Consider the following 26001-nt stretch of genomic DNA (forward strand, 5'->3'; position numbering starts at 1 on the left):
TGAGGTCAGCGGCTAGCCTTGGTCTCAAAGAAGCTCCACATGTACTTCCCAATGCCTGACAGTCCCTTTCTCGTACTTCCACCCGTGCCAGGCTCAGGTGAATCATGAGTTCAGGAGAGAACCAGGAACCCAGCACCCTCTTCTGAAGGCAGAGGAGAGGGACATCTGGAATGCCCTCAAGCAAGCAGGTTGGTGCCAGGAGCACCAACATCTTAGGGTTTGGTAGAAGCTGACACCAGAGTGCCAAGCTTTCCCCTCCAATTTAGTGACCCACCCACTCACCCAGGGCCGAGTCAGTGGGCACCTCCCTGACTAAGCCCCAAGGATGATCTATTGCCGATGTGTGAAGTAAGCCCAAAAGCAAACAGGGAAACACCCATGTTCATTGCAGCATTATTCACAACAGCCAAAAGGTGGAAGCAACCCAAGTGTCCATTGATGGATCAATGGATGAATAAAATGTGGCATACACACACTATGGAATATTATTCAACCTCGAAAACAAAGGAAATTCTAACATGTGATACAATGTGGATGAACCTTGAGGACATTATGCTAAGTGAAGTAAGAGGTCACGAAAAGACAAATACTATATAATTCTACTTATATGAGGTTCTTAGAGTACTCAAATACACAGAGACAGGAAGTAGGATGGTTGCCAGGTGCCGCGCTGGGGAGAAGAGGGAGTTAGTGTTTAATGGGTGCAAGTTTCAGTTCTGCAAGATGAAAAGAGTTCTGGTCATGGATGGCGGTGATGGTTGCACAACAATGTGAATGTACTTAATGCCACTAAACTGCATACTTGAAAATGATTACAATGGTAAATCTTATGTTATATGTATTTTACCGCAACTTTAAAGACAGAATAAAATATAACTTAAAAAAACCAGAGAGAGAAGGAGCAAAACCAGAGACAAACTCTTTCATGGGCATTAGCAGGGGGCAAGGGGACTGAACTAGACCCAGAGCCCATCAGTCTCCAAAGAGGGCTTTGGAGTCACCTTCTGAGTTACAAAGGCAGGTTCCACCTCCACAGATCATTTCTGTTTTGCTGCCAACTTCCTGGCACAAGACAAGCCTGGCTCAGCCCTAGGGAGGGGCTGCCAGGCATTTGCCGGCTCTGATTCCAATACTCCTTCCCCCATCGGGTGGCACCTAGGCGCCCACTATGAGTTCAAGCTGCCAGTGGCAATGGCAATGCCTTGGGGAGCATGCAGAACCCCAGGGGTCATGGCTGGATATGCAGCTTCCCCCAGGTCCCCCCTTTCCCTGGCTCTGCCCCTACTCCTCTGCCACGTCCCAAGTCCTCCACTCAGATCCACACAGCGCCATCCTCCCACCTGGCAGCAAGAGATGACAGCCTTACCTCCCACAGGAAGGTGGCCTCCTCCAAGCCTGAAGCTCAGGACCAGATATGGCCCAGGGGCTGTGAGGGGACAGTGGCAGAGGAGGTGGAGTGGAAAGGAAAGGGGTGTTTCAACTTGACCTTTATAACAAGGGCGGCTGTAGACTGCAGGTCAGAGAGGACAAGTAAAAGACAAGCAGCAGGGCCTACAGGGCTGGCGGGACCTGCCCAGCTCCAGGTGTTTACACTGGAACCACCTGTGCGCAGGCAGATTAGTGGATGAGGCCCGAGCAGCAATGGCCAAGGTTAATTACCTCTGCTCCCAGGAGAGCTCCTGGAAATGTCCCTTCCATGCCCTGAGCATCTGAGCGTGAGAGGAGAGAAGGGGCACACTTCTCACAAGAAACAGGGCTTGGCTGATGTCAGAGGCCACATCTCATGCACAGGACTTGTGGGTAGGCAAGTGGGCACAACGAGTCTCTCGGGAAAGTAAAAGCAAGATTCTGAATTAGGGGCAGAAAAAGGTCTGGGGGTGAGGTCCGGAGGCTTCCCCTGGGAGCCCTGAAAGGACACAGTCGAGTACTTGACAGCACTCACTCTGGAGCCAGGCTACCTGAATTCAAATCCCAGTTTTAGCTGTGTGACCTTGGGCAATTTGCTTAACCTCTCGGTGCCTTAGCTGCCTCCTTTATAAAATGAAGACAATAATATGAAAACTGTTTCATAGAGATTTTGTGACAATTAAGTGAGTTAATTCAAGTAGGGGCACTAAGAACAGTGCCTGCCATGTAGTAAGTAATGTCAGTTGTTGTCATTGTTGATTTTGTTATTTCTATTATTTTAATTATTTCCCCCCAACAATCCTGGCCCTGGGAAGACGTGGAGAGGAAGCCCAGTTTGGTGACTTCTCAGGGGCCGGAAGTAGCTGCACGTTGTGTGGGCAGCACTCGGGTAGCCGAAGCACAGAAAGAGGCACGAGAGAATGGCGCCCCCCACCCCACACACACTCTCACTTTCCCTGCCTGCTTCTCCTGGGGCCCCTGTCCACTCAGTCCTAGATCTGAGCCTTCTGGGAGCCTGGGACCCTTGAACACAGTTAGGCAAGCAATCCAGGCACAAGGTCTACAGCAATATCCTCCACAGCTCTACACCAGTGGCAACTGAGCACCCAGCTTCCTGGAAACATGAAGGCGGGGGAGGGGCACTCAGGCACAGGTACAGGTCTCCCTGGACCCTCACAAATGCACAGGGCACAGCCATCAACACCCAGAAGCTCACAAGTGCAGTCATGAGCTTTCCCTCCCATTGCCAGCATATTGGGTGCGTGTGCATGTGTGTGCGTGCACATGCATATATGTGCACACACATACACACTCCTCAGGGTGGGCCACACAAGCTAACTCGCTATCATTTTTCCAGAAGGTACGAGCAGAAGCAGAACATTTTCATCAAGAGCTCATGCTCTGGAGCCAGACTGCCTGGGCTGGAATCCCTAGCTCTACCTCTTACCAGCTGTGTGACCTTGAGCAAGTCACTCAACCCCTCTGTGCCTTTGTTTCATCTTCAAAATGGAATAATAGCAACCAAACTCCCAGGGGTTCTGTGAGGATGAAATGAGTAAATACATCTACAGTGAGCTTAGAGGAGTGATGGCCCCATATGAGTAGTAACTGCCGCTACCAGGCCTCGTGAGCTCAGCATGTCAGGTTTCATGACTTCCAGGCTCTCGCTGGGGCCCCAGTTCTCCTCTGGTTCTGCATCTTACCCGAGACTAGTTCACCAGACCCTCCTCTGCTGACAATTGGTCCTCACCCCTAGAGGGCCCCAGGCAGAAATCCCAGGCTGTCTCTGTACCAAATCTGGGCTTTGTTAACACCCTGCCCTGACCTCACCAAGTGCTTCCCGGGTTTTCCTCTGTCCACAGGCAACGCCCACATCTCTCATTCTTCCCGTTCAGAAATCAGAAATAGCTCCAGTCAACCACTCCCCCACATAGAAACTGTGTTTTTCTTTGGGAGAGAGAGACTGCCAAGGTTTTTCCACTAGAAGATGTTCAGTGTGTTTCTTTACTGGACATCCTAAGAATTCCTGTTTCTAAGCACATCTGGAATCCAAAAGCACACTGGACATGAAGCCCAAAGATTTAGGTTTAGACCTTTGGGCAAGTCACTTAAATTCCCTGGGTCCCAGGGCTTGCTCCTCTGCAAAACGGGCACAGCATCACCTGCTCCCCAGTGTGGAGCTAAAGAGATGACAAAACGACAAGGCAGTGTCTAGCACAGGGCCCAGCAGAGACAAGGTGCTCAAGGCAGCTGGAACGTGGACTTTTTATCTCCTTTCCCATTACAGGCAAAACATGAGAGGAGAGATCTGAACTAAGTGTGGTACTGGCTTGGCCAAGCGGCTGTTATCGTTAACAAGATGATGAGCTCTGTCAGGTGGTTTAGGAAAAAAATTAATGACGCAGCCTGGGCAGGTTTTATTGGCTGGGATTCAGAGCAGCCCTGAGTTCTGGGTGACAGTTTGCATCCTGGTCCCCTCCCTTCCCCCAGAATCTGGTTTACTTGGTCATATCACCCACTGCCCCCAGAACAAGGCAGAAGGGAGCCAACTGTGCCCTCTGTCACACACACCCAACCTGGTCAATGCCCAGTCTTTGCAGCAGCTGCCCTTCATGCCCACCTAAGCAGATGACACATCTCCCCATGAAAGGGCTGGGAACACAGGCTGTGTGCCTAACACCAGACATCATCAGGAGGCGAGAAAACCACACCCAGCGACTAACATATCCTTCTCACTGGTTTGAAGCCTAGTGGTCACCATAGCAACGGGCTCCCGCTCCAGCCTGCCAGGCGGGGCTGATGCAATTCTCAGGCAGTGAGCAACTCCAACTCAGCTCGCACTGCTCTGCTCCCACTCGGGGGAGAACAAATGAAGAGGGAGGGGATGGGCACACACCCCACAGAAATCTCTACTTCCCCCAAGTTCGGTTGGAGGGATTTAAGGAATGTGGTCCCCTCCCGGGTCCCTAACAAATATGGTATTGCTGCAGTGGCTGCCACTTCTGGAAGATTCATCTCCAAAGCCTTAGGAGATCTGGAGAAGGGGGGGACAGACTGTACCATGGGCCTCTCTACTATCACGTGGCCCCTTCTCTGCCTTCTGAGCCAGCACCCCACCAGCTAAGCACCCCCACTTCCCTCAGCCCACAGGCAGCCCCACCCTGCAGAATTCAACAGGTGCAACTTTATAGTTCTCTGCTCAACTGTGTTCTCTCCCTGAGCTGCATTAAAGCGCCCATATACCCAGAACTCCCTCTAAGCTAGAATGTCCCTGAGATACCACAGACCCCATCCTCCCAGCTCTCCATCCCACTCCACAAGGGTCTCTGGCTGTCTTCAGGGGGTCTTATTCACTAGCTGGAGTTGATATGAGACAACAGTTCTACAGTACCAAGGACATACTGGCCAAGAGCCACTCGACCTCTTACAGCACCCAAACCCCCCAACCTCATGGAACAAGCACTCGGAAAGGAGGGGGGTCAAGTCACCCACTCCCACCCACCCATCCGACCACCCACCACACACACTAAGCAAAGAAGGAAGAAGCCACGTTAGGATGAGAGCCTGGAGATGCTAGTGGACCTCTCTAGCATCCCAGCGCCTACCCATGGATGCAGGGCTCTCCCTCCCAAGGCCGCTGTCTGGTGAAGATGCCTCTAGTGCCAGGAATGCTTCCCTCCCACAGGCCCTGCTCCCTTCCATCCCAACAGCCACTTCCCACCCTCTGCTCCCTCCTACCTGGCCCGCTTCTAGGGCATCCACCCAATCAGGAACTGGGCCTCGGCACAAACAGGCCCTGCTCTGGGACCTTGCACCCTGTGCTGGGAGATGTGCAGGTGCAGAGAGGGAAAGCACATCTCCATGGCACTTTCCCCGCAGGCCCTCAGGGGCCGAGCACAGTGGGCCCTCCTAGTGGTCACCCTGACAGATGTGGGAAGTGATTACCTCCAGGGGCCACTCGGGAGGTGGCCCCCAGCTGTGGGCTGTCCCATTAACGCTTCCCGAGGGAGCCTCCAGGACTGCTGAGAGCAGAGGGGCGGAGATGGTAAACTGTTGAGATGGAGGTGGCTTTCCAGGTATACAGATTGATGAAGCAGACTCAAGAGTCCAGAAACAAACACACCTCTGTATGGCCAACTGATTTTCCATAAGGGCGCCAAGATCATCCAATAGTTTTTTCAACAAATGTTGCTGAGACAACAGGATACCCACCCACAAAAGAATGAAGTTGGACTCACTTCACACCAGATACAAAAATGAACTCAAAACATATCAAAGGCCTATAAAACTCTTAGAAGAAAACAGAGGTAAAGCTCATGATCTTGGATTTGGCTAAGGATTCTCAGATACGACACCGAAAGCACAAGCAACAAAAGAAATCATAGATAAACAGGACAGCAACAAGAAAGTGAAAAGACAACCTATAGAATGGGGGGAAATATGCAAATCATGTGTCTGATAAGGTACTTGGAACTGGACTGCACAAGAAGAAGACACATAACCTGACTTAACCATAAAACAGGCAAAGGATCTGAATAGATGTTCTCCAAGGAAGGTAAACACGACTTCCCTTCATTCAACTGATAGATACCTGTGTGCACCTACTATGTGCCAGGCACTGTGCCAGGCAACAGGGACATGACTGGGAGGCAAAGCAGATTCAGCCTTGGCCCCCATGAGGCTTACCTGGGGGGTAGACAGTACCCATTTACCATGTGCCTGGTACATGGAATAACTCACTTAATCCTCACAATGAGATAGGTACTCTGAGATGAGGCACCTGAGGCACAGAGAAGGTAGGTGACTAGCTCAGGATCACACAGCTAGTCTATGGCGGGGCTGTAATTCACACCCAGGGCAGTCTTCTCCAGAGTCCACATTCTGAGCAATTACATGACATCGCACATTATCAGAAATGATTCATTCTGTGGGGATTCAGAGAAGGCTGCTTAAGGGAGGTGACGGTGGCCTGGGTTTGAAGGTCTTCATCAGGTAGGTAAATAGGGAAGGAGGCTGGCAGAGGCACAGAGACAAGAATCTATGCAGAGTTTGGGAAACACTTGGGTCGGGGAGGGGCGGCAGGACCAAAGCAGAAGGTTTCAGTGCAAGGTGAGGGGTGGGGAGAGCCGTGTGGCTGGAGAAGAGGCCCGGTGCTATGCTGTATAGCCTGACCGCTCCCTCCCAGAGGGCAATGGGGAGCCACGGAAGCATTTTCGGCAGGAGGGGACCTGATCTGATTTTGGTTTGGGGATGCCCCAAGGTGGCTGGAAGGGGGTGCCAAGGGAAGGGAGGTGGTCTGGCTCACAAGCTATGGAGGGTTAGGGAGAAATGATGACAGGTGTGTGTGGTGGACAACAGTACTGGGGACCTCCCGTACCATCCTCCTCCTCACCGCATCTGTGTCTGTAACAGGAATGGAGGTGGGGCATCTACCAGCCATCAAGGGATGGAAGAAAAGGTGCTCACTGGAGGCGTGGCATGCCTTGTGCCCAGATGACTTCCAGGCTGGACTGCATCATAATCCTCATGGAACACAATGGGAGCCTTCTGGGCACCCGAATGAAGACACCCGTCCCACCAGCCCATGCCAGAGGGAAGGCGAGCATTCTAAGGTGCACACACTTGTGAAGGGGCCTGTGAGGGGAGCCATGCTAAGAAATGAGCCTTTAGTGAGAGGGAAACTGGGGCTCCCTCCACGTGGGGTCACTGGGAGAAAATAAACCTCTTTTCATTTTTTTTTTTTAAGGAGCCATCTCTTGAGTTTCTGGTAAGCAGGTAGAAGGCAAAGCCAGATGCTGCACTAAAAGCTTTATATGCATTACCTTATTTAATCCTATTAACAAGCATGTGGTGAGTTCTATTACTGCCCCCACTTTGCAGATGAGTAAGGGGAGGCACAGGAGAATCAAATAACCTGCTCAAGGCCACATGGCTAATTAGTGGCAGAGCTGGGATCTGAATACAGGCAGCCTAAGGGCAGTTCTTCTATCTACCTCCAATGTCTTGTTAACTGGGGGTTTTGACTTCTTCCCAATAGAGCCACTTGCCTGGAAATACAAAGAATTAGCTAGCTGTCAGCCCTGATGCACAGCTGGGCTCAGTAATAACAACAGCCCACTCTTCTACAATAAACTGACTCATGCTATCCCCCAAACCACCCTCTGAGGTAGGTACTTCAGTGCCAATGTCCCCATTTTACAAGTGAAGAAACTGAGGTGCAGAGAGACCACATGTCTTGCCCAAGGTCACACAGCTACTGAGTGGCTAAGCTTGGAACCCAGGCAGTCTGGTTCCAGACACTACCCTTTCTCTTACTGCCTGACTAAACCAGCAATGCTACTGCACACACATTTCTAACATGTCCTGGGATCTGGTCCCTCAGGCCATGGCTCATGAGATGCAGCAACTACAAGGGCAAGGCCACAGCTAGAACAGGCCCAGCAGGAGCAGGGAGAAGTCAAGAGGACAGATGGAAGGATGAGAACCAGCAGGCACCATGGGTGTGTCGTGCCAACGGGCGTGTGGGCAGATAGCCCTGGTGACAGCAGCAGGGCCATGCCCCATGCCTGCCTGCCTGCTGGGCACAGAATCACAGGGCCACCGAGCCAGACACACAGGGCACGTTCGACCACTGCAGGTTGACCCATTAGTGGCTCATGCAATCATCCATGCCAAAAATTTGGCAGGTCATCTTTTGAAATGGATTAAAAAGGAGCATCTCGGGGGAGGGTGGCAGAGTGCATGCTTAGCAAGCATGAGGTCCTGGGTTCAATTGCCAGGATCGCCATTAAAATAAATAAGTAAATAAATAAACCTAATAAATAAATTTTTTAAAAAAGGAGCATCTCACATATTAAGGGAGGTATGGTTTTGTGAAGTTAATTCAGATATATAGATCTGAGCTGTGTTGCAGTGTAAAATGATTTTCCTACTAAGGATTGTGTCTAAAAATGTAGGAGTACCATTATTACCACTAAATAAGTGGTAGTTTATTCCTGTAACGTAATTTCATGCAGCTTTGACAATGAATAATCTAGAGCTGTAGGCAAGAACAAAGATGAATCTCAAAAACATAATTTTAAGCTGGAAAAGGCAAGTCACAGAAAAATACTTATACTGTTATTCTATTTATATAAATTGTGGGCAAAACTGCAGTTATGCTATTTAGGAATACACACCTATGTAGCAAAACTCTAAAAGAAAAGGAGGGAACGATTAACATAAAATTCAGGGCAGTGTCGTTTACCTGTCTGCGACGGGTAGGAGGGCAGGGAGGGTGAATGTGATGGGTTGAACTGCGTCCCCCCACTAAAAAAAGTATGTTGGAGTCTTAACCCCCAGTATCTCAGAACGTGACTTATTTGGAAATACAGTCTTTATAGAGCTAAACAAGTTAAATGAGGTCATCAAGGTGGGCCCCTATCAACCATGACTGGTTTCTTTATACAAAGGGGAGATTTGGACACAGAGACACAGAGGGAGGATGCCAAGGGAAGATGAAGGCAGAGGTCGGATGATGCATCTACAAACCAAGGGGCACTAAAGATGACCAGTAAACCACCAGAAGCCAGGAGTGAAGCATGGAACAGATTCTCCCTCAGAGCCTCAGAAGGAACCAACCCTGCTGACGCCTTGAGCTTGGACTTCTGGTCTCCAGAACTAGGAGACAAAACACCTCTGAAGTTTAAGCCCCCCTCCACTCTGCAGTGCTTTGTATGAGCCAATTAACACAGTGAGGCACACAGTAGCTTCTCAGGAGTGGCAATGGTCTCTTGAAGTTTAATGGGACGCAAATGGTTGTTGGTCTTGTAAGTCTTTATTAAACCAAACCCAGACATTTTATGTGCTCTCTCATATATGTGATGCATTTTATATATAAACAGAAATTAAAACAAGGGGTATTCCAACCACTACATCTTACAGCTGAGGTTACAGAGGACCTACCCAGGGTCACACAGCCAGGGAGTGGCTCAGCTAGGAGAAGCCAGGTCTCCTGCCTCCCAGTTCAGCGAAGGCCACTGTCATAGCCATGGCCCAGAGTTACCAAGAACAGGCTGAATACAGAGTATGGGGAACCTGGAACTCACAGTCCTCTGGGAATGAGCAGGGACCCTTCATTCTTTCGTGCCGTGGACCTATCCTGGGCAGTCTGGTGAAGCTAATGGTCCCTTCCCCTAAGAATGTTTTGAAATGCATTAAATACATAGGATTATAGAGGAAATTGGTTATATTAAAATGCCATTCTATATATGTACGTGTATGTATGACTGAAGCATTATGCTGTATATCAGAAATTGACACATTGTAAGCAGACTATAATTCTATAAAAAAAAGTAAAAAAACACACACACACAAAAACAGAGAAAAAAATGTACCTGAAATTGGCTAGCAAAAAAGAAATTAAAGGATAAAATTGCAAAGTTACTGTTTCCTTCAGTAACAGTGATTTTTAAGAGAATATGTTTATTATATTTCACAGTAGAAATGCTTATGGATAATATAGATAATTAAAATTTTATGGATTGAATAATGATTTTTCAACAAATTTACTTCACAGTTTCAAAAAAAAAAAAGCTCTAGCTATGGGGACTCTGGGTAGTCCAAGAGAATTAACTGATTAGTGCCTGTACACAGTAAGTACTCAGTAAAAATCAGCAATGGTTATTATGGTTAATATCTGTAGTTGCGTCCATGTCCTTGAGGGCTGGGTCAGTGATGCTGAGGAGGGAGACCCAGGGGCCCACAGCCCAGAGTCCGGGGACCACTGCAGGACCTGGGCTCCGCTGAGGGACGAGGGATGCTGCCAGGTCCTCTAAGCACCCCCGCATGGCTGGCTAATAGTACTGACAGCATCCATTCTCCTCTGAGCCCAGTGAGACACATCTCACCACAGGGAGGCTCATTAAATGACTCACCCCATGCCATATGAGCATTAAGCGGGGGCTCTGGGATTCAAATCCAGGCTTTTGCAATTTTGCAATTTCTTTTTCTTTTATCCATATGTCCTCTGGAGATTAGAGGCTCCCCAGCAGAAGTGAAAATGTGTAAGACTCATTCTGTAGGGGGTACCCAGTGAGTGTTTGTCGATAATAACAATTATCCCTTACTCTGGTATTCAACAGTATGATGAACACACAGTGTCACCATTCATCATCTTAGCTCATTTTTACAACAACCCCAGGACATCCACAAAGCAGATATTTATAACCCTCTCTTTGCAAATGGGGAAAGATTCAGAGAGAGTGATTTTACATGGACACAGGCTAATTCCCTGGAGTACATCAATCCAGATCCATTCTCCCAGCTTCTCCACCCTGTTTTCTGCCCCAGCAGGAGGTCACAGGAAGGGAGGGGTGTGAGGCTGGGTATTTCTCCCCGCAGCTCGGCTGTGGGCCACCCGAGCTATGTGCTTCCACTGAAGGTTGCCGCTCCTGCCAGGAAACCGCCCACATGGCCTCTGTCTCCAGGTGTGGGAACCAACCCTCCCCTCATTTTGGTCATAGTCCTGTTATAAGCTCTCCTCCAACCCCTCAATCTGAGTGCACCATCTGTTTCCTGCTGGACCCCGATGAATGGGGCAGGGAGTGACCAGGCTGGGGACTAGGGTCTCCTGATGAACAAACGGGGCCTCTCTGAACCTGCCAACAAACACCTATTGAACAGTCCCTTGGGGGCATGGGGGGGAAGGGACAGGGAGAAAAGGAAGATGGAAGAGGACTGGAAGGAGCTGGGGGCAGAGACAACAGGCAAAGCTCTCGGTCTCAGATTTCTCTTCAAATTAACTGGAGTTAACCTTTGGAAAATGGGGAAACACCACAATCCTGAGAAGCTGGGCCTGGGGGAGGCTTGTGGTGGGAAAAGAGGTGTGAAGACTTGGAATCTGGGCTTCAGGCCAAGCAGAGACACTAGTGCTACCTACAGAATGTCCTAGAAACTGATCTCTGGTCACAAGTTGAAACAGGACAGGGCAGCCCCTTTGAACAATGGTCACTTCCGCACTGCTGCTCCTGAGGTGGGCGGGGGGATGAGGACAGGCGGGCCTGTGATGGCCTTGAGACAGGGAAGCTGTGGGCACCTGATCTTCACCCTGTTCCAAAGAGCCAGCCAAGACTCTAGAGAAGGGGGGATGGCACCTGTTTCCAGACCCTTTTTCCAATTCATCCCCCTCAGCACAAGCATCCAGGGCTGGTGCTGGGACATGGGGCCATTTGAGGTTTCCTTTGCACTCTGGGCTGCATGACCAGACCCTGGGCAATGGAGGCTCACCTTCGGCGGGTGGGACAGTGGCACATGGACTGTTTTCCTTCTACTTTCAGGTATTTTTCTAATCCTCAATAACTGTATGTATCCCTTTTATAAAAGGGGAAAAAATTCTATCCTGGAGAATCATGAAGATGCTCAAGGAGAAGGAAGACATCACATGGTGGCACAATTATTTGTGAATTAATAAGATTGAAAAGGACCTGGGTTAGGATTTGCAGGCATGGACCTCAGACAGGCCTGGAGCCTGGGCCTGTTAGGGACACTCACTTTATACTCAGCAAACACTTAGGGATGCGCTGGAGGCTCTTTCACTCGGTGACAGGCTGACATGGGGCCAGTATCTCCATGACATTCAGGGGTGGTGAGCAGGAGGATATAAATCCCAGTGTGAGCTCCTCATGCCTGGCCGAATCCTCTCTCCATAAGATCTCGGGGGAAATCACACCTCCCCCTGGGAGCATGCCGTGCCATCACCTGCCTTGTGAAACCATCCCTGTAGATTTCCATGTCCTTGGCCTTAAAGAAACTTTACATCTTTAACTGTGGCAGTTAAACAGCCTGATGTCCTGTTTAAGACCAAGAACACAGGGGCCAGATTGCTTGGGTTTTATCTCCATCTCGCCACTTACTAGTTATGCATCCTTGAACAAGTTACTTACCTAACTTCTGTGTTCCCATCTGCAAAGTGGAGATAAGTGTCTTCTTCATAGGATTGTTGAGAAGAATTAGGGGATTGATATACAAAAAGTGCTTGGAGTGTGGGAGGGTATAGCTCAGTGGTAGAGTGTACGCTTGGCATGCATGAGGTCCTGGGTTCAGTCCCCAGTACATCCATTAAAGGAAAAATAAATAAATATAATTACCTCCTCCCGGGAAAAACAAACAAAAAGCACTTGGAACAGTGTGGGACACACAGCAAGTGCTAGGTAAGTGATAGCTATTATTATTGGCATTTTTCCACTAATCACTTCATGATTTTTTGTGTCAACTCTACAAAGACAATATCAATACTTCTGTGACTACTGCACAGAAACTGCTCATCAGCTTGGCCTCTAGGGGGAACAGGGTGGCACAGAGAAGAGAAGAAAGTAATGAAATGAGCAAGGAACACTTTGATGAGTCCCTTGCTAAGTGTTACACACATACCATTTAATCCAGCAGTAGGGACACCAGATAAAATGCAAGACAGCCCGTATAATTGGCACTTGGGCCGAACTTCGGAGAAATAAGTTTTTAGTGTATGTCCCAAATATTCCCAGGATATACTTACACTAAAACAAGTATTCATTGTTGAACTGAACTTCAAATTTGACTGGGCATCCTGTATTTTTATTTGCTAAAAAACTTGGCAACCCTCTTGGTGGGGGTTGGTAAGGTTGTTCCCATTTAGCAGGTGAGGAAAATGAAGCTCAAAAGGGTGAAGTAAACAGCCGGAGGTAACAGTCCCAGCAAGTATTCAAAGGCTCTGCTCCCTGTTGGAAAGCCTCCAGCGCTCTGCTCTCAGAAGAGGGGACAGGCCTAGAGCCAGAGAAACTGCCCTCAACTACTTGCCTGCAATCAGAACATGACCCTCTGCCTCTGGGGCTGGGAGCCTGAATGCAGGAAGAGACCATTTTTTTCCCCCAGAGAGAGGGAGATACTGCTCCCCAAAACCAGAGCACCAGAGAACCTTCCTACTGGAGAAGGAGGTGCCCGTGGGGGATGCAGGCAGCCAGGGCAGCACCCACAGTCCTTCCGGGAGCTGCCCCTGCCTGGGGCTGAAATCTGGAGGCAAAAAAGCACAGGAGAAAACTCAGGAAGCACCAAAGGAAACTTCTCCGGAAGCCCCAAAATATTTCCACAGCCAGGAGAGAAGTTTAAAGTGAAAGCAGCCCTGAGAGTACTGATGGGGGGGGAGGGCCAGGCTGGCCTCTCAGAGCCCAGGGCATGACCCCAGCGCCCCAGAAGCTGCGGCCTATGTCACCAGGACCCCCCCACCCACCCACCCAGAGCTCACTCAGACAGCCCAGGCCTCCCCGGGCTCCACAGAACCCCCACACCTTCCCTGAGAGGAGCCCCCACCTCTGCACTCCCAGACTCCAAGGTGGGGTTTCACTTCAGTCATTCTCAGCTCTATTTTTACTCAAAGGTGACAAGAAACAACAAATGTTCAAAGCAGGACGATTAAGTCACTTGATTCCGCACATCTGCAAGGCCAGGGACCGTGGCTGACCATTGCTGGGAGTGGGGACAGGGAAGAGGTCCAAGAACCTCTAAAGGGCTTCTCTCCAGAGCCAGGAGTCTAAGTCTAGAGCTCACTCCCCAGTCTGTGACTTCCCAGGAAAGTGACATTCAACGCCATCCTTACCTGGCCAAGAAAGGCCAAAGCATATTCCTCCAGACAAGGAACAGCATGTAAAAAGCTCCAGACAAAGGAACAACATGTGCAAAAAGCACCAAACTCTGGCAGTTGGTGTGTCTGGGGGGGCTGTGAAGATCTCAGGGCAGCTTCAGGGTGGGAAGTGTGGTAACGAGCAACGGGAGGCGAGACTGGAGATGGCTGGAGATAGTGTGTGAAAAGGCTCCCATGCTAAGAATTTTATTCTCTAGGAAGGGGGCAGGTGGGAAGGTGCTAGACTAGTGAGTGAATCAATCCTTCAGGAAGGCTTGGCAGAGTTCAGGTCCTTCCTAACCAGAATAGGCATCACTTGGGGGCTTGATAGAAATGCCAAATTGGAGGCCCTGCCCCAGACCTGCTGGATCAGAATGCATTCTCACAAGTTGCCCCAGCTGATTTGTATGTCTAGCTGAGGCCCTGAGTTATGGCTGGGGCAGAGAGGCGGGTCACTGGTTTGACTTCTCCAGTGCCCTTTCCTGACTGCCCTTCTGTTCTCCTGATGTTCAGCGCTGCTGCCTCCTCGCATCATCCTTGCTCCAGGATTCTCTTAAGTGGCCATTGTGCTAGAACAACACAGCCCCCTAGAATGTTTGCCCCTTTTCTTCTTACCCCCTCTCCAACCACAGAGCATTCTAACCTTCCACGTGCTCAAGGCACAGCTGGATGTTGAGGGAAAGTGAGATGCACGCAGTGGTGAAAAGCCAGCTCCCAGACTGGACTGGGCGGGCGTGCGGAGGAGCTTGGCCAACATACAGATGCCAGGGCCAACCCCAGGTTCTCACGCCGAGGGCCCTGGTGCTTGGGCACCCCGGGGGAGCAGCACAGGCCGGGGGCATCACACAGACTTGGGTTTAGAGCCCAGCTCAGCTTTTCATAGGCTGTGTGACCTTAGGAAAACTGTTTACCCTTTCTAGAATCTTGTGGGGGAAAGTCTCCTCATCCATAAAAGTGGATAAAAATAGTTGAGACCTCTGCAGGGGGGTTGAAGATTAAATGGGACATTGTTTGTCAAGTGCTTAAGGACAGTGTCTGGCACCCTATAAATGGCAGCCTTTGTTATTCTTTGTGCCTCTAAGGAGTTGAAAGTCTGGCAGAGAAGAAGTGACAACAGGCACACACCCTACACAGGTAAACACTATAAAACAATAGGTAAGAAAGCTCAGTGATGTGACCCGAGCAAGCAGTGTTCGGGTTCTGAGCTGGGGTGCTCACTGAGGCGAGTGCTATTATCAGGCACGAGGGCTTCCTGGAAGTGGTGGTAGTTTGAGCTGAGGCTTGTTCATGAAGTTGGCTGCAGGATGGTGAGGGGTCTTCCTGGCCAGAGCAGAGGGGCCAGGCTGGGATGCTGTCAAATCTGAATGGATAGTGCGAGATGTCCCCTAGCACAGGGGAAACTCAAAGGCACTTTGGATTGGATGTGGAAAGAAAATGCCTCACTGAAGGTTTCCAGGCAAAGGAGATGTAGATGGAAGTAGGTTTAGTGTAGTCACAGCCAACTGGGTATGGAGTGGTGTCTCAGGTACAGGGAGGGGCTCAAGGATGATCAGGTTTCCACTGCAAGAGCCTGGCCATGGTGGCACCTGACCAGCCACCACAGGTCCCCAGGCAAGAAACAGCTCTTCTGACATCAAATTTGCATCCCATCCTTCCTTGCCAGGGAGCAGGAGGCAGAACAAGTTCCTGCTTTTGGTCTCTAAAGGTTCTACACCCAAATATGGCACATGGTGCCCACTGACCCATCCAGGTTAGGAACCGCCAGAGGGTCTGTAGAATGTCTGCAGACCAAATTCAAGGGGAAATGGCCTTTCCACATGGCTGGTTGGCACACCAGCTGGTCTCTCATTAACCCTTTCAATGATGCACCAGAAAATTAACAACCAAGGCTTTCTGCTCCATTAACACTGAAGTTGGCTCTTGGCTTGAGCGGGAGGGTTGGGGGATGAGGAGGGCGCAGGTTTTGTCTAGACAGAGGCACTCATAAAGGCCAGGTGCCTGGGCTTCTGCCACTCAGGAAGGGGATGGGCAGTGGAGACCTGGTGTGTCCCCCATGGCGGGTGCCCTCCCATGGTGGAAGTCCAAAGCAGGGGCCAAACACAATGGCCACTCCCTCATCTCATCCTTAAAATGAGGGTAAACAACTTTTTACAGGTGTACTGTGAGAATTAAAAGAGATCCCGAATGTGAGAACACAAGCTCAGGTCTGGTACCCATTAGGTGTCCCATCAATTGCTTTGTTATTTTTATTTTTTTATTGAGAAACAGGCTCAAAAGAGAGAGATATGTCATGGGTTGTCTTGCATCTGGCCAGAATCCAGAGTTACAGAAGGGTCTGACTTGGTTTGGGGTCTGCAGACAGTCCTTTAGGAGAGGGAATAAAGGACCCTGGGGCCCTGCTACCCAGATCATGGTCCCTACGTGAGCAGCAGCAGCACTGGCATCACCTGGGACCTTGCTAGGATCCAGAACCTCAGGCCTCATCCCAAACCTACTAAATGAGAATCTGCATCTTAACAAGATCCCTGGATCATTAAAATGTACAACAGACTTTGAGACTCGGCTCTAGTGTATTTGGTCCTAAAGAAAACCATCTTCTCCCCTCTCCTCTCCCACCTCAGGGAATACAGGGCCCAGGACTCCAGGCAGACAGCGGTAGAGGATGCTGACGCCAATGCCAATGCTGAAGGGGCCTTTGATTAGCACTGCTTGCTTGCCACACTGCATCAAAGCACACAGAGCACATGTTGAGAAAATTATTCCCTTCTTGATTCCTTTCAATTTTTCCTGCTACTGTTTGGTACTAGTATGTCTTTAAAGTCCTCTATTCTCTGTTTCCTTCCCTTTAAACAAAGACACAGGAGGCTCAGACCTACATCCCTCTAAGGGCAACAGTGTATGTAACTAGAATTAGTAACACTTGAATTTTTAGAGCATTTATTTGTAAGGTAACTTATTATTTATTGCAAGTGGTACAGATTTTCCACTAGTTGCCTTTCTAAATAAGTTATATTTAAAACAATGAATCAAACTGAAGAAACAGTAAGTTCATAATAACAGAAGTGTGTGAAATCTGGCATAAAAATCACAAGTGGTATATAAATTATGGCAGTTTGGTAAATTATTATTCCCTACAGTTCATAAGAGCCCTTTGAGATCATCTCGTCCACTTTTTTTTCATATTGCAGGTCATCAAGTCAATGTAGTAGGTCACAACCAGCACTTCTTGGGTTTGTTTTTAATGGAGTGTAATGGAATAGGCTAAAGGGCATAGAATTATGGGTGTATTGCAAATGTAGACAATGAAGGTAAGTCCTACCCCATAAACTTTAGTTTCAGTTTCTGTGTGTCCTGGCTCACAATGCAAAATGTCTGTACTATGTATGGACTGCTGTTCAAAGAGTTAGCAAGTCAATCATCTAGTCCAATCTCCCTTTGGTAGGTTCTCCTGGCCTCTTATAACTTAATTCCAAAGGGGAGGAGTTGTTGCCTTTGGCCAGGTCACCCATAAGCAAATGTCCCTTAATGCTACACCCTGGAGGTCCCCACCACAGCTCTCCAGCTCCTCTCTCAGGACAGAACTGACAACAGTAGCTCCTGCCACAAGTAATTAAATGGATGCTCCCCAGCCCTGCGGAAGCCAGAAGAACTCAGGCAGCTCACACTGAGGCACTGTTTTGACCTGTACAGAAATTATTGTGGAGACACATGAGAAGGAAAACATGTCATTTGTGGAGGGACAGGGTCCCCAACACCAGAACCTGCTCTCCTGGCCCTCTCAACCCTCTCAGGCTTGGGCAGCCCGATTTCACTGGTCTCCCCTTAAAGATGTCTTTTCCCTTGAAAAACAGAGATGGAGAGGGGGAAGGAGGCTGGGGGAAGGGCAGGAAGAGCAGGAGGAAGCTCTGGGTGGGGAAGAGGATTGAGCTCACCACAGGGTGGCACTTGAAGGATGGACCTTGTCAAGGCTGAGCCTCTGGTCTGGCTGCATCCAGGGACCACTGGGAGGGTAGGAGCGGGCAGGGCGGCAGGAGGAAGCCGGGGCAGCAGGTTCACGATGGTGGGAGGTGTCAGGAGCACCTACCACCCCAGGGGCAGCTGAAATTCCACATTTGCCTCCACTACAGACAGATGAGTGGGTAAGGGGGAGGGTCCATGGGTCCCTACACCCTACCAAGCAAGGGTCCCCTAAAAATGCCTGCAGACCCAGTGAAATTTTGAGCAGCAAAGGAAGAGAATGGAGTTGTGGTGCCCTCTCCCCTCCCCCACATCCCCACCTTCACCTTCCTGCTCTGGTTCTCAGTTCAGGGCAGGCTTTCTCTCCCTTCATCATATGCAAAAACTCTCCACACACAAACCCTTGGTGCAACAAGCCCTCAGATGTTGTCCTAGCCTTTCTGGCTCCAGCCAAAGAGAGGTCTGCTAAGGAGAAAGGCCCCAGGCACAGGCTGCCCCCAGAGGCCTGAACTCTAGGCAGAGGACTCCACGTCTGCACCGGAGCCACCCATCATTAACATGCTGTGCGTGGGTGAGTTCAAATGCAGAAGCTGGATCTGTGGCCCAACTGGCAAAGGACCTTGGTGCGCAGTGGCCTGATTTATGGCCAAGAGCTCTCTTTATTTTCCTTTGGAAACTGTGGAGGTGCATTTAAAAAGGCCTGAGATCAGAGCCAGCATGCACGGGCTCAGCCAAGTCCTCTCTTCCTCCAGTCCCCACTTACTTGTCCCCTGCCCTGCTCTGCAAACTGGGCATTAGCAGTCCCCCATCCCTACCCCCAAAGTCTATTTTCTCTCCTTCCTCTTTTTGTATTTTTGGGGCTAACAAACAGCACCTCTTGCCAATAATCCAGGGACAAGGTAACTCGGGATATGGGCTCCAAGCCCCCTTGGGATCACCCTTAGGAAGAGGCAGCCCAGCAGGTGGGCACTTACAGGGCACCCAGAGGCTGAGAGCCGCCAAATACCATGGGTGGAGCCAAGGCAGTCTCCACAGTTGTCACTCTGGTGAGAGAGATGAACAGATCAATCAACTTCCATGAAATACCAGCTGCCCAGGGACTTTACTGGCACTGCCGAGGAAGGCAAGGGAGTGTGGGAGAAAGCGTGGTTTAGAGTCAGGCCAGCCCTGTGCTCAATTCCTATCTTACACTTCAGCTGTAGGACCTCGAATGAATTCCTTAACTTCCCCGAGTCCCAGTTTCCTCCCTATAAAATGGAGATAATTCCTCCTTACCTCACAAGGTAGGGGCTATTGAGGGTGGGTGATAACACTTGGGAGGTTCCCAGGACAGTGTTGACACACAGTAGGTCCTCATCAGTGTTGGATAAGTTCATTATTGCTATTGGAAGCTGAATGGGCTAAAAATAGAGTTGAAGCCATCTGAGATCTGACCCAGCTCAAACTGGGAGATCTTTGTCAATAACTTAACTTCTCAGGGCTTCTGTATCCTTATCCATAAAATAGGGGGATGATAAAAGGAACCTTGTTGAGTGGTAGGTATAATGTAAGTACCTAGCACAGCAACGGGTACATAGTAGGACCAGTTAAGTGTTATGTTTTTTTTTCCATTCTTCCTAGATCAAATGGAAAAATCCGATTTCTATGAACTCGGTAGGACTAACGAGATTTCTTTTCTTTGGGCTCGGTGGTTTTGAGAAACCCAAGGATGAGGTTTCTGTGAACTTTGCAGAACTCAGACACATTTCCCTGAGAGGTTCCCCACTGCGCAACTCCAGGGGTGCCATCACCTAGAACACACAAACCTCTCAGAAAGGGATCTTAATCATAAAACCAAAACAATTTTTTGAAAAAAATTTTCAAGGGAGGAATTTATTCAAATAGGTGGACTGTTGGCTATTTAGGACCAAGGTAACTTGCAATGGAACAGGGTGACCACAGGGTGAGGAAATCAATTGCTGCTGTGGGGAGTAGCAACCCCCCAGCTAGGGAAATAACTAGGCTTAATTATACAACATCTTTGGTCTCCATCATCTCGATCCATTAAACCCTTGCTGCTGGCCAGGAGGCAATGCCCAGGAGGAAGGGGTCAGCCCAGCACGCTAATAGGATCAGCCTTTCAATCCCATGAAGGTAATTATGGCCACATCCTTCCCCAACAGCCCTGAGCAAACAGATCTCAAGTCAATGTGGGGCTTTTCTAGGTAGCACCAGCTTCACTGACACCCCAGGAAGGCCAATGGCTATGCTGCCCGGAGTGACAGGGACTCTGAGCTCCATTGGTCCACCTGAGTCCTCCCAGCCACCAAATCCCTTCTAGAGACACTGCTCACCTTGGACCAAATGCCCGCGCATATCTTCTATGTCTAACTGTGGTCTAGAGGAACATAAAGGTATCTGAGGTGAGGGTGGAGGAAAGAAGGGAATGGTACCTGACCAATTAGGTCACCACAGAGCCCACCCCAACTGGCCCCATCACCTGAAGACCACAATGACCCTGTCAGTTTCTACATGGCCAGTAAACCCACATTCATCTCTCGTCCTGGAGTGCGGTAGAGAAGGAAGGGCAGGAAGAGAAGACACAAATAAAAGCACAGGGGCAGAAAATCAAGTGGAGGCCCAAATGAGATCTGAGCCTGGGGAAGGAGAACTGGATGGCCCATCTGCAGTTGGTCAGGGAACCAGCTGGCCCCACCTCTTTGCCAAAGACTTGGGTAGGGGGTAGGATTGGGCAGCTATCCCCAACCCCTCTATGAGGGTGCATGTTAGAATCTGCCTGTTTCCCAGATTTCTTTCTTCTTCCCCATTTACAAGGTCTGGATCAGGGTCTCCCCAAGCTTCAGGACAAGCAGCACATTCTCACAGCCAATCAGGGTCATCCATGGCTCCAACAGACCATATCTTGTCCAAAGAAATGCAAGCGAAGGCAGACCAGGGCCACCGGTCAAAACAATCAGCCTCTCCAATCCAGCCTTGGAGACAGGTAAGCCACAGGCCTCTCCCCGTGGCACTCAGTGGAAAGTGCCTAGACCCTGTAGGTAGAATGTGGTGGGTGCTCCAGGCCCCATGGATCACCTCAGCCAGGGGCTTGGCAGGGGCTGACGATGTGGAGATGACGTGCATTTGTCCTGAAACTGCTGAGCCCCTGGTTTGCCCCAAAGGGCTCAAGCTGGGCCAGACAGCTGCAGTACCAACACTGGCGGTGAAGGCTTCCAATCACACAATCAGAAGCCCTAACAACACGTGGGACTCCCTTGGGGGGTCTCCGACTCCACTCCAAGCTACTACAATTACCAATTCCACACAGTCGGAAACTTGTGAATGAGCCAGCTAATGGGTTTCGGGATTTCTGGTGGAGTAAGGAGTTAAAGGAGCCTAGAACCCAGGAGTTTTTTTCTCCCTCTCACACTCACTCTTGCAACCAAAAATACAGAGGGCTTATTATGCGTGAGGCCCTGGGCTAGGCACCACCTAAGAACCTGGTCCAAGACTGTCCCTGCCAGTCCCCTTGCACCCTTCCCAGCCCCTTCCAAACTTCTCTGCAAGCCTTTTCTGGACCCCCCATTCAGTGATGAAGGTCGTGATGAGCTAGACTGCGAGCAGTTAGGTAGCACTCCTCCTCATCAAAGTGCTTTATAAACATTAACCAATTAATCCCCACTTTTGGCGCCCACATGAGACATCACAGCCTCACTTTGCAGGGGAGTGCGCACAAGGAAGGTGCCAGAATCGCCCCCGGGCCCAGAGAACAGCCCAAGTCCCCATCTTACCCGCAAGAATGAGGCAGAATGGATTTTTCTCCCTAACCACCCCATCTCCTACCTGCCTAGCTAATTCTTCACAAATGTTCCCATCAAGCCTTTCTTTTTCCAAAGAACAACAGCAGCAATCACAACAATAACAAAAAATTAGGTTTCTCTGAGTAGGACACTTAATTCTTCTGCCAGCCCCACCTCTGGGATTCCAGCAGCCTTGGGATTCCAGCAGCCTTGTCAATCATGGGCTGGTGTTGGCAAGCAGGAATAAATGATGGGGGCTTATTCACAGGACAGGAAGGCATCCATCTGCAGGTGTTACAGGCACACTGGGGCAGTCTGATGCGGCCTGGGTAAGAGAATTGCCCTGATCAAACCCACAGTGACTGTGAGGCCAGGGGCTTGGACTTTGGTGTGGCTATTATAAGAATAAGATAGGAAACCGAGGCAGGTTCATGATCATCTGGAGAAGGGTTTGTATCCCCACAGCCTCAAATTCTCCCCTGGCTCCTGGGTAGGGCACTGGGTCTACAAGAGGCATGAAAATAGCACGAGAGGTGGAAATGGCCCTTGGAAATGATGCTTGGGGTAACGGAAGTAAGCTCTAAAATGCAGGTTCTAATAACAACAGATGATCCTGTTCTGCCTTCTATGAGGTCCAAATAACTACAAGCTTTTGCTTGACTCCATAGAGTCAGCCTGTTTGAGGCCAGAGCCAAATTGCTTGGGACAGAAAGAGGCTGGAATGGCAAAGGAAGAGACCTTAAAGGTAGCCCTCAGTTCTCTTCTAAATAAATCCTGAACATATAGTGAAAGCTTTTCATCTCCACTCAGAGGGACAGAGAAACTTTCAGAGCACCCCCGATTTTTGTTATTCCATAGAACTTGACTTGATCCAACCTGACCCCTGAACCAAGAGAAAGTGGTAAGTGTTTAGTGGAAAGAGTGATGAGATAAAGTCCAGAGAGGAGATAAGACAGAGAACACGTGCAGAGAGAACTATACGAGCTAAAGGGAAAGAATCCAGGCAAGGCTCTGAGGGGCAACGCTGACATTATCACATTAATGTAGGAAAATGAGCGGTCCAGAGACAGGAAGTGGGACGGCTGGAACCGTCAACCACCACGCTAGCTTCTCAGGGGCAAAGACCCTGTTCCAATGAGTCCTATATCACACGGGCAGCGGGGGGCCAACCCATCTCCTTGAGTCAGACTAATCGCCAACACTGCAGCCCTCCAGTGAGAATCACCAGCCTCAGTGGAATTAGATAGAACCTCAACCACCCTGCCCTGGCTCCAGGACCAGCCCCTAGTCCCACAAGAGACACATAATCAAGCTGGGCTCAGAGTCATTGAGGTCACTTACCCTGCTGGACCATTTTGGGGAGAACTCTGTGACAGAGGACCAGAGAGACAGATATCCTCCATTCCATGACATTCCAAGGCCTTAACTAAGCACAGGCATATCTAGGTGACACTCAGAGTCTTCCTCCTAGGGTATGATCTGAATCCCAGCTTCGTCATTTACCACTTAGGTGACTTGAGTAATGATTTGAGCCTATCCAGCCTCTCTTTCTGTAAGAGGGAGAGAAGACTACCTATCTTGCAGAGTTGTGAGGTTGGAAGAGACTGGATGGAGAATGCCTAGTACAGTGCCAGGCATATGGTGGGTCCTCAAGAGATGCTATTATTGCTGCTCCAAGGAGCAGTGTTAAGGAGAAGCCTCTCTCACTGGCTCATTCATAGCCCTAAGAAGTACTGGCTACCCTATGCCCTGAGTGCATCCCCTTTACAATTCCTGATGGATCTGGCTTTTGTGGAGCCTTGCCTCCCCGTGACTGTGAGCCTTATAAGTAAATAGCTTCATGAGAGGCAGAGGAACTTCCTCAGGGAGCCACAAAACCATGCTGCCAAGCAAATGACAGCTCGGGTATTTGTTTTAATTTAGGCTCTTGTCAAGAGCAAACTTCATGGCTAACAGCCCAAACATGACTGCACAGCACCTCCCCAGGAAGCCTCATTCTACAGCTCTCAAATAAGCTGTTTTGAAGAAGGAGGCAAGGACTCTTCACGTTGCTGCCAAATCAGTGTTCCCCATCCCCTCCATCTAGGCTGCCCCCAGCGCCCAGAGGCCAGGGCAGGAGTAGCAAGGTAGACAGCTCAGATGCCAGCCTGCCTGAGTCAGGGCTGATTAAAAGGCACCCTCAAAGAAGCCCTCGGTCTAATTTTCCCACCTTCATCTGGTCAGAAATTTTCAAAGCAGCCTCAGGCAACTTTGCTTCTCTGCTCAGGTTAGGGGTGGTGGGTGGTAGAAAAACTTGGAAATGATCAGATGATCAGGTAGGGGAATCAGCCAGAGACAGGTTTCCATAGGATTCTATGTTTTGGGAGATAGGCAAAGCAGTACTGGGTTTTGCAAAGAGCCAAGAAATATTCAGGAACGTAAGCTGCCTTTGAATATGAGGCATTAGCATGACTGTTATTTGCAAGAGCAGCACAGCGAAGAGGAGGTCACTAATCCTTCCTTTGGGTCAGGAGCTGATCTGCAGCCGGGCTCTGAACAGATGTGTGCCCCCATTCACACAGACACACAGACACACAGACACACGCGCACATGCACGCGCACACGCACACCACCCAGCAGCCGTGGGCCCTGACCTTCACCCAACGATGCTAGCCTCTGCAGGGAAAGGAGCAGATGGAGTGGCTGGGCTTGGCGCAGGACTGACACCCAGGGGATCCAGCTTTGCCCCTTTGATGTTGAGAAACCAAAGTAGAATGAACCATCACAAGGAGAGCTCCTGGGGGAGGAAAGGAAGGAAGAAAGAATGAGAGGGGAAGGAGGGAGAAGAGGGAGGAGAAGGTATGGGAATGATGAGGACCCAAAAGGATACAGAGGTCAGAAGCTGGGTACTAAGTACTGAGGAGCCTCCAGGGCAAGACCTTGGGGTTCAAGGCATCACCTTGTCCTCTCCCCCCACCATCTGACTGTTACCAAGGAATTCAAGCCAGGCTGACCCTTAAAAATGTCCTTGCCCCATTGCATCCAATGTCCAGAACCAGAACCTATCTCCACCTGCCTCTCCCAACCCTTGCCCCCTGCCTAAGGACCCTGGGCTAGAAGATACAGCAAGAGAGTGAGAGGGTCCCACTGAAGTGATCAGGGAGGGCAGGATCCCCTTACTGTCTTCTTCAGGGGCCAGCAGGACCCTCTCCCTACATCACTGAAAGAGTTGGCAAAGGAGTCTCAAGGGAGGAGTGGGAGAAATGCAGGGCTTTAGCCACCTAAGCAAGGCAGGCTGAGGGGTGGGAGGTGGGGTGGCAGGTGGGGGCACTCAAGGCTGGTCGCAAGCCCCCACAAGATACAAGTGATCAGTTACACATCCCCAGCGGCAATGCAAGAGCAATCACATGATCGAGGCAGATTTGGGAGCGAGGAGGTGGAGACGCCGAGGTTTTTTTTTCTTTCTTTCTTTTCTTTTTTTCTTTTTTGGGGGAGAGGGAAGGTGAGGGTGAGGGCGATGAAGAGGCTGGCAGGAAGGACTGCTGAGCTGGGGGTTTTCAGGTCCTTCAACCAAATGGCCCCTACAGAGGTCTACACCTACAGTCACCCTTACCACCCTTACCACCCCTACCCCGAAACACACTGGCCTCAGGGTGTCCCTGAGGTGGCAAACTCGGGCTCCAAGGACTTTACGAAAATGGCCTTTCTTTTTCAACGTGGACAGAAGGAGCAGCAGCCGGGGAGCTGAGGCAGCACCCTACCAAGGCTCCCCTCTCTTCCCCAGGGTTGGGGAGTGCTTGGTCACACAACAGGTGGGAGAGGGGGTGACAGCTCTCCTGACCCCGTCCGTCCACTAACCCCCCATTCCGCTTGAAGTCCTCTCTGGGAACCCCATCCATAGCCGATCGCGGGTCCCCACGCCGCTCCCCCGCCTCCCGGCCCGCCAGGCACCTGGGCAGCCGTGCCGGCAGCCCCCAGCCCGCGCCGGGCTCCCCAGACAAGCCCGGCATCGCGGGCCCCGGGGCCGTCGGGGCGCCGCGCCGGGCGCCGGGGCCCGTTCCCGCCCGGCCTCCCCGGCCCGAGCGCACACGTACTGCTGTAGAGGGTGTCGATCCAGGAGAGGCGCGGCAGGCCCCGGTGGCTGAGCGGCTCCATGCCCGCGGCTCCGCGCGGCGGCGGCGGCGGTGGCTCCGTCAGATCGGAAACCCGACCCTCATCGCACAACAAAGGAGGGAGGGCGCGGGC

General features: G+C 50.4%; 1 protein-coding gene across 2 annotated transcripts in view; it reads right to left on the reverse strand.

The window, feature by feature from the left end:
- The window catches only part of ABR (ABR activator of RhoGEF and GTPase), a 172687-nt gene that overhangs the window by 105737 nt on the left and 40949 nt on the right, over positions 1–26001 (reverse strand). Inside the window, exon 1 of one of the 2 annotated variants that reach the window (XM_031468485.2) lies at positions 25851–25987. The exons of the other annotated variant lie outside the window; for it this stretch is intronic. Coding sequence (XP_031324345.2) covers positions 25851–25911 — 61 coding nt within the window. The 5' untranslated portion in view covers positions 25912–25987. Of the gene's footprint in view, positions 1–25850; positions 25988–26001 lie in introns of those variants that run through there. 2 annotated transcript variants of the gene reach the window in all.

This window comes from Camelus dromedarius, chromosome 16 (assembly GCF_036321535.1).
Source record: "Camelus dromedarius isolate mCamDro1 chromosome 16, mCamDro1.pat, whole genome shotgun sequence".
Lineage (NCBI taxonomy): Eukaryota > Metazoa > Chordata > Mammalia > Artiodactyla > Camelidae > Camelus > Camelus dromedarius.